This window comes from Rhinopithecus bieti, unplaced genomic scaffold (assembly GCF_001698545.2).
Source record: "Rhinopithecus bieti isolate Rb0 unplaced genomic scaffold, ASM169854v2 scaffold_32081, whole genome shotgun sequence".
NCBI classification, from domain to species: Eukaryota; Metazoa; Chordata; class Mammalia; order Primates; family Cercopithecidae; genus Rhinopithecus; species Rhinopithecus bieti.
This window is the reverse complement of record NW_016814436.1, coordinates 2,971,097-2,980,418: the sequence shown is the minus strand read 5'-3', so window position 1 is coordinate 2,980,418 and position 9,322 is coordinate 2,971,097. Positions and strand designations below refer to the sequence as shown.

General features: G+C 44.3%; 1 protein-coding gene across 1 annotated transcript in view; it reads left to right on the top strand.

Moving 5' to 3' along the window:
* The first annotated feature begins 503 nt into the window (after nucleotides 1-503).
* The window catches only part of TANGO6 (transport and golgi organization 6 homolog), a 277,961-nt gene continuing 269,142 nt past the window's right edge, over nucleotides 504-9,322 (top strand). Inside the window, exon 1 of the mRNA XM_017850742.1 lies at nucleotides 504-665. Coding sequence (XP_017706231.1) covers nucleotides 569-665 — 97 coding nt within the window. The 5' untranslated portion in view covers nucleotides 504-568. The remainder of the gene's footprint in view (nucleotides 666-9,322) is intronic.

The window sequence follows — 9,322 nt, the reverse complement described above, 5'->3', positions numbered from 1 at the left end:
ACTACAGGCGCCCGCCACCACCTGGCTAATTTTTCTAAGTTTAGTAGAGACGGGGTTTCACCATATTGGACAGGCTGGTCTCAAACTCCTGACCTTGTGATCTGCCCACCTCGGCCTACCAAAGTGCTGGGATTACAGGTGTGAGCCACCGCGCCCAGCCTGAATATTGTTTTTCCTTATCCATGTTTCACTGTAAGCAGATGTAAGCATCTGTCTGCTTCATTATGTCTGCCAGTGTTGAGTACCTAAGTATTTTCATATTGAAATATAGATTAATGATAAATTACTTCTCTCTTCCTTCTTTACATAGCGGTTAATCATATTGAGCTTCTGAAATTGTGCGCATGGGCAGACTGTGTTAGCCATTTTTGGGTTCCCTCCTACCCCCTGGACTAAGTGAGGACGGAAAAAAAAATGAAGGGGGCGTTCCCGACCGGTTTGGCCCCGCCCCACCCTGCGGACCCCGCCCCATAGTGTGCCCAGCGCCTTCTGCCACACTCAACATGGCGGCGGCGGCGCCCTGCCGAGGCGCCTGAGCGGGTCGGGAGCGTCGCGTGACACTCCAGTCATGGCGGCCCCGGGACAGGCCGTGGGTAGCAGGGCTCAGGAGACATGCAGTCTGGATCGGATTTTGGAGGCACTGAAGCTGCTGCTGAGCCCGGGAGGTGAGAGGACGCATCTCGGCGCTGGGCTATACAAGGGACTCTTAGGGCCGCCGGGCTTCCGGGGCTGCCCTGCCTCCCGCAGCGTGCGCCCCTTAGGCCCGCCCAGGGACCCTCCGCCCGCTGCTGCGGGCTTTGAGCATTGTCTCTGTCCGTCCTCATTACATCCTTGAGGAAACCGAGGCTTAAGGAGGGCGCGGGATCCGTTGACTGCTGATATTAGCCAATATCTCTTGAGCACTTGCCTTGTGCTGAGCTCTGTCAGGCGCCGCCGTTATTTCATTCAGTCCTACTGCAGCGCTCTTGGGAAGGGGATCTGGACACAGTTCCAGAGAGGGTAGGACGCCCGCGACGTAGAATGTGAGGTCCTAGCCGCGTGAGGGCGCAGGGGCCAGCGTGAACACGAGATTTGTACGAAATTCCAAGAAGTCCAGAAATCGGAAGCAGTGACGTTTGAAATGGGTTTGGGGAGAGTATTTAGGGGTTTCCAGTCGCTTTTAATCTCTGTGGTGCGTGGACAGTTTCTTCCCAATCTAAAATCTGAAGGGACATTGGGAGTGGTTGAAGCTGCACTATTTTTACGACTGAGAACACCCAAGACTCACTGAAGAAATTAAGTAACCTGTCCAAGATCACGTGGTCAAATTAGGGGCAGAACACGGTCCAAATTAGGGGCAGAACACGGTCCTAGGCCCGAGATCTACTGAATCCCCTTCTCAGAATCAGACAAATTATTCAGTATAGAGGCTCTGATGTTATCTGGAGCTTTTGGAAAGGAGATAGAGCCCTACTTATCATTGGGGTGTGTATTTGGGGGAAGGGATGGGACGGGATCTGTACAGTTAGCAAGGGCACATGAAAGGCCAAAGGGAATCACTTCCCAGTCTCAGATTCTATACTCAACACGCAAAAACTTCTGCAAACATTACACCACACCAGCGGGGAGTGAACACAAGTTATTAATATTAGTAAATGAGTGCCTACTAAGTATCAGTCCCCATAGTAGGCTGTTTACATATACATCATTTAATCCTCATGACGATCCCCTGGGATCGGTACTACTTGTATTCCATTTTTATGGATGAAGGAACCAAGGTTCAGGTACGTTGGAAATTGCCCAATGTCAGACTAGTAAGTGGCAGAATTTGAATTTAGGTTATTTCCACTAAAAATATGGTAAATATACTACATTGTCTCAATTAAGAGTCAGACTGCAAAATAGAATTTTAAGTTGCTAATTGAGAGGTCATTTGTCTTGCAACTGCAACTCTTTTTTTTTTGAGACGAATTCTCGCTCTGTTGCCCAGGCTGGAGGGCAGTGGCACAATCTCGGCTCACTGCAGCCTCCGCCTCCCAGGTTCAAGCGATTCTCCTGCCTCAGCCTCCCAAGTAGCGGGGATTACAGGTGCACACCACCATGCCCAGCTAATTTTTGTCTTTTTAGTAGAGATGGAGTTTTGCCATGTTGACCAGGCTGGTCTCGAACTCCTGACCTCAAGTGATCTGCCTGCCTTGGCCTCCCAAAGTGCTGGGATTACAGGCCTGAGCCACTACACCTGGCCTGCAACTCTCTATTATATGACTGAGAACAAGTTTAAATAAGCAAAAATCCTGGAAGTAATCGTCTGTCATGAAACATGTATATTATGCTTCATTTATAGAAGACTTTCTAATCTCTATGAGTATGTGGTGGAGTACACATATATGTACTCATTTAATTTACAGAAATTCAAACATTCCTATTTGAAAAGGAATTAGTGTGTAAAATTATATTATTTTGTAGATGTAGTCTGTTGTATATTATATGAATCTGTCTACTATTTTATCATATTAGCTGCTTAGGGAATTTAAAAATATCTGTAGTGGCTGGGTGAGGTGGGTCATACCTATAATCCCAGCACTTTGGGAGGCTGAGGCAGGATCCCAGGAGTTTGAGACCAGACTGGGCAACATAGTGATACTTTGTCTCTACAAAAAATTTAAAAATTGGCCATGCATGGTATTACACACCTGTGGTCCCAGCTACTGGGGAGGCTGAGATGGGAGGATTGCTTGAGCCTGAGAGGTCCAAGTCTAGGCTACAGTGAGCCAAGATTACACTAGTGCACTGTAGCCTGGGTGACAGAGTAAGACCCTGTTTTTTTTGTTTTGTTTTTTTGGGTTTTTTTTTTTTTTTTTTTTTTTTGAGACAGTTTCACTCCATCACCCAGGCTGGAGTGCAGTGGCATGATCTTGACTCACTGGAACCCCCACCTCCCGGGTTCAAGCAATTCTCATGCCTCAGCCTCCCTTGTAGCTGGGACCACAGGCACCCACCGCCATGCTCAGCTAATTTTTGTACTTTTTTTTTTGAGATGGAATTTCGCTCTTGTTGCCCGGGCTGGAGTGCAGTGGTGCAATCTCGGCTCACTGCAATCTCCGCCTCCTGGGTTCAAGTGATTCTCCTACCTAAGCCTCCCGAGTTGCTGGGATTACAGGAATGCACCACCACGCTTGGCTAATTTTTTGTGCTTTTAGTAGAGACGGGGTTTCACCATGTTGGCCAGGCTGGTCTTGAACTCCTGACCTCAGGTGATCTGCCTGCCTTGACCTCCCAAAGTACTGGGATTAGGGTTACAGGCATAAGCCACCATGCCCAACCAAGAAGTCAGCTGGATTTTCATATCTGCTTCTCCAGTCTGTCATGATAGGTTGTTTTGACTGAAGTACGTGAAGAAAACCTAGACTCACATAGATATGTAGTTGGAAAAGGGAGGAGAGTTCAATCATCTTTTCAGATAATTATGTACATTCTTTTCTTTTCTTTCTTTTTTTTTTTTTAGATGGAGTGTTGCTCTGTTGCCCAGGCTGGAGTGCAGTGGTACAATCTCAGCTCACTGCAACCTCCACCTCCCAGGTTCAAGGGATTCTCCTGCCTCAGCCTCCCGAGTAATTGGGACAACAGGCACGTGCCACCATGCCTGGGTAATTTTTTTTTTTTTTTTAGTACAGACAGGTTTCACCATATTGGCTAGGCTAGTCTCGAACTCCTGACTTTGTAATCCTCCCGCCTTGGCCTCCCAAAGTGCTGGGATTACAGGTGTGAGCCACCATGTCCGGCCTTCTTTTATACAATTCTAAAACTCAACAAGATAATCTCTGCATGAATTGTGTGGGGAAAAAAGTGAAGAGAAACTCAACAAGAGGCAATATCTTTTTTTTTTTTTGTGATGGAGTTTCTCCTTTGTTGCCCAGGATGGAATTCAATGGCGCAGTCTCAGCCCACTGCTACCTCCACCTCCTGGGTTCAAGCGATTCTCCTGCCTCAGCCTCCCGAGTAGCTGGGATTACAGACATGCGCCACCATGCCCAGCTAATTTTGTATTTTTAGTAGAGATGGGGTTTCTCCACGTTGGTAAGGCTGGTCTCAAACTCCTGACTTCAAGTAATCTGCCTGCCTCGGCCTGCCAAAGTGCTGGGATTGCAGGTGTGAGCCACCTCGCCTGGCCAAGAGTTAATATCTTAAAGATTTGTTGCAGTATGAAATCAGAACTCATATCAATAAGCCTTTCATACTCAGTACACGCTTGAGAATTAAAAGGCACATCATGACCTAGTATTATTATGAAATGGTTTTGACCTTGCAGACGCCCTGAGAGGGTCTTGGGAACCCCCTGGCAAAGCAAGCCAGGTCCCCGTAGCATACTAACTGCTGCTTTATGGAAATGCCTCCATTTATTTCCAAGTAGATGTTATTTTCATCACCAGTAGAGGGCAGAGAAGATTACTTCATTAAAGGGGCTCTGGAAAAACTTCACTAAGAGCTTTTGTTTTACTTTCTTTGTGTTCTATGTTTGGGTTCAAAGATCTTATGTCACAGGAAGTCAGTTAGAGGTTGGTTAATGTGATCTTAATGGTTAGGGGCAACAAGAGGGAAATAACACTCATTTCCATTTGAGGTATACATTAGCCAAAGGAACCAGATATTCATGCCAATGAGTCAGAACACTTGCCCTGGAAAGTCTTAGAAGATTATAGAAGGCTGAGCGCGGTAGCTCACACCTGTAATCCCTGGACTTTGGGAGGCCGTGGCGTGAGGTCAGGAGTTTGAGACCAGCCTGGCCAACATGGCGAAACCCCGTCTCTACTAAAAATACAAAAATTATGGCCGGGCACGGTGTCTCATGCCTGTAATCTCAGCACTTTGGGAGGCCGAGGCTGGTGGATCACGAGGTCAGGAGTTTGAGACCAGCCTGGTCAAGATGGTAAAACCCCGTCTCTACTAAAAATACAAAAATTAGCCGGGTGCAGTGGCAGGCCCCTGTAATCCCAGCTACTCGGGAGGCTGAGGCAGGAGAATTGCTTGAACCCGGGAGGTGGAGATTTCAGTGAGCCGAGATCATGCCACTACACTCTAGCCTGGGTGACAGAGCAAGCCTCCATCTCAAAAAAAAAATTAGCTGGGCATGGTGGCACGCGCCGGTAGTCCCAGCTACTCGAGAGGCTGAGGCAGGAGAATTGCTTGAACCCAGAAGGTCAAGGTTGCAGTGAGCTGAGATCCCACCACTGCACTCCAGCCTGGGTGACAGAGCAAGACTCCATCTCAAAAAAAGAAAAAACGATTGCAAATTTCTTACTCTTCTGTTCTCATTATTTTTAAAGGATATTATTGTTTCTCTCTCTCTCTTTCTCTCTGTTTCCTCTCTCTCTTTTAAATAGAGACAGGGTCTCCCTATGTTGCCCAGCCTGGAGTACAGTGGCTATTCACAGATGTGATCATAGTAGCCTGCAGCCTCAAACTTCTGGGCTCAGGTGATGCTTCTGCCTCAGCCTCCCAGCTAGCTGGGACTATAGGGATATCACTGTGCCAGCTTTCCTTTTATTCTTTTTTTAAAATAGAAGTAGTTAATGTTTACTATAGCAAAGATTTTTTAAATATGGAGAAACCAAAAGAAGAAAATTAAAATTACCTTAATCTCACTACCCAGAGGGTACTACTATTAGCAATTCAGAAAATACTGTTTTTCCTTTTTACAATAATGATCTCATATGCCACATACTGTTTTATAACCCTAAAATAACTTTTAGTGCAGAGACAATACATATTTATTGTAAAAAAAAAATTAAAACTATAATTAGGTAAAAAGGAAAATCCCACCTCTAGCCCTATCACCCAGGATCATCACTATCAAAACCTCGAGGTATTAAAACTTTGAGACCCTTTTCTGTGCGTATAAACATGAATATATTGTAATATAGTTAGTATCATTCTGTTCCTTTATTGACCAAATTTCAGAATAATAAATTAGTGTCTTAGCAACCTCCAAAGGTAACCAATTAAGTGATCTTTTTTCTTGTATTATGAATCATAGGTTTTATGTATTTGATGTTTCAATTATTGTATTCCTTGTTCATAACAAGCAAATTTCCCATTTTTGGCCTGTGGGAACCATTTCTGATTGGCTCTTGGGCTTTTTGACATGACCATGGTAGTCTTTGATTGCCTCCTTGCTCTCCAGCAGAAGATATCCCAGGCTCATCTGAGGTATTTCCTGCCCCATTTTTGAAAACAACTCTCTCTAAGGAAGTGGTATTTAGAAACCACAGTGTGGACACAGGATATTCATTGCTATTGAAATTATGGGCCGGGCGCGGTGGCTAACGTCTATAATCCCAGCACTTTGGGAGGCCGAGGTGGGTGGATCACTTGAGATCAGGAGTTCGAGACCAGCTCGACCAACATGGCGAAACCCTGCCTCTACTAAAAATACAAAAATTATCCAAGCGCTATGGTGGGTGCCTGTAATCCCAGCTATTCAGGAGGCTGAGGCAGGAGAATTGCTTGAGCCCAGGAGGCAGAGGTGGCAGTGAACTGAGACTGCGCCACTACACTCCAGCCTGGGTGACAAATTGAGACCCCATCTCAAAAAAAAAGGAAAGTATCATTGGCTGGATGTGCTGGCTGGCACCTGTAATCCCACCACTTTGGGAGGCTGAAGTGGGCAGATTGCTTGAGCCCAGGAGTTCAAAACCAGCTTAGGCTACATAGTAAAACACTGTCTCTACAAAAAATACAGAAATTAAAAAAAAATACAGAAATTAGCTGGGCATGGTGGCACATGCTTTGTAGTCCCCGCTACTTTGGAGGCTAAGATAGGAGGATCAGCTGAGCCCAGGAGTTTGAGGGTGCAATGAACTATGATTATACCACTGTACTCTAGCCTGAGTGACAGAGTGAGACCCTGTCTCAAAAAAAAAAAAAAAGAAAAGGAAAAAGAAATTGTCATTGCTTTCAGACTTTTGAAGGATTAGAGCTAGGAAATATGCGGATTTTTAGAAAATGAAAATAAATCTTGAGTTCTTACCAGTATTTCCAATTGAAATGAAACATAATGGATTTTTTTATTTTATAAATTTTTTCTAACATTTCATTATGAAAATTTGTAATTATGAAGCTGACAGACAAGTTGAAGAACATTTATAGTGAAGATACCATGACCTTCATTCTACAGTTATAATTTTACTGTAATTGCTTGATCACATATGTGTCTGTCTAGCTGGGTTTTGTTTGTTTGTTTGTTTTTGAGACAGATTCTTGCTCTGCTGTCCAGGTTGGAGTGCAGTGGCTCAATCTCGGCTAACCATAACCTCTGCCTCCCAGGTTCAAGCGATTCTCCAGCCTCAGCCTCCCAAGTAGCTGGGACTACAGGCGTGTGCCACCAAACCTGGCTAATTTTTGTATTTTTAGTAGAGATGGGGTTTCACTATATTGGCCAGTCTGGTCTCGAACTCCTGACCTTGTGATCTGCCCACCTCGGCCTCCCAAAGTGCTGGGATTACAGGTGTGAGCTACTGCGTCCAGCCTCTAGCTGTTCTTTTATCCTACATTTTACATTTTTATATTTGTATTTCCTTTATCTGAGAATATTGGTTCCCAATGAAATTAATGTATTATATATGTACATATATATACCCATACATATATAAATATATAATCACATTATATAAAATGTATAATCACACAATACATACTCATACATGTCTATAATCTTTTCAAAGAACAAATCCAACGTCACCACTACAAACCCACTGTTTAAGGGGTTTTGTTTAGTTGATTTTGTTCTCAGGATATACAAAATTCTTTATTTCAAGTCTCTTAAAATAATTTTCTGTGTGGTTACACTGCTAACTTAATATAGAGTAGGAGTCAGTAAACTTTTTCTCTGAAGGACCAGATAGTAAATATTTTGAGCTTTGCGGCGCATATGGTCTCTGTTGTAACTACTCAGCTCTGTCACTGTATCTCAAAAGCAGCCATAGACTATATGTAAATGGGCATAACTGTGTTCCAGTAAAGCCTTATTCATGAAAACAGTTGGTGGGCCAGATTTGGACTGCAGATCATAGTTTGGTGACCTTTGACATAGAGCACAGAATTTGGTTCATTGGTTCATTTGTTTGTTTTTGATTTTTAGAAATTGTTTTGCATTTTTTTGATTTAATTTTTTTTAACTATGAAAAACATCTGTTGGGTTCTAAAACTAATAAAATTAGATACAGTTATCCATGTTTCCTCCTCTGCTCTCTCCCTTTCTCTGTAGATGACTTATTTTAATTAGTTTTAAATTTATTCTTAAATTGCTTCTTTTTTGAAAAGACATGCAAATAATCTATGGTTTCATATTCGCTCCCATTTTTACACAAAAGGTAGCCTACTATATATTTTTTTCTGCATCTTTTAATTTTTATTTTATTTTATTTTTATTTTATTTTTTTAAACGGAGTCTCGCTCTGTCGCCCAGGCTGGAGTGCAGTTGTGCGATCTCTGCTCACTGCAAGCTCCGCCTCCCGGGTTCATGCCATTCTCCTGCCTCAGCCACCCGTGCAGCTGGGACTACAGGCGCCTGCCACCACGCCCGGCTAATTTTTTTGTATTAATAGTAGAGACCGGTTTTCACTGTGTTAGCCAGGATGGTCTGGATCTCCTGACCTCGTCATCCACCTGCCTCGGCCTCCCAAATTGCTGGGATTACAGGCGTGAGCCACTGTGCCCGGCCGTTAATTTTTATTTTAATTTAATTTTAATTTTTATTTTTGAGACGGAGTCTCACTTTGTCGCCCAGGCTGGAGTGCAGTGGTGCAATCTCGGCTCACTGCAACCTCTGCCTCCCAGGTTCAAGCGATTCTCCTTCCTCAGTCTCCCAAGTAGCTGGGATTACAGGCGCGCACCACCACTCCTGGCTAATTTTTTGTATTTTTAGTAGAGACGGGGGTTTCACCATGTTGGTCAGGCTAGCCTCAAACTCCTGACCTCGAACTCCTGATCCGTCCACCTCGGCCTCCCAAAGTGCTGGGATTACAGGCTTGAGCCACTACACCTGGCCTGCATCTTACTTTTTAAACTTAGTGTCTTAGCGACTGCTACACAGTGGTACATATAAATCTTCCGTTTTCTCTTTTATAGCTGCATAGTTTATTCAGCCAGTTCTCTACTAGTGGACATTTGGGTTGTTTTCAAGTCTTTTGCTCATTTAAGAAGTACTGCAGCCGGGCGCGGTGGCTCAAGCCTGTAATCCCAGCACTCTGGGAGGCCGAGACGGGCGGATCACAAGGTCAGGAGATCGAGACCATCCTGGCTAACCCGGTGAAACCCCGTCTCTACTAAAAAATACAAAAAACTA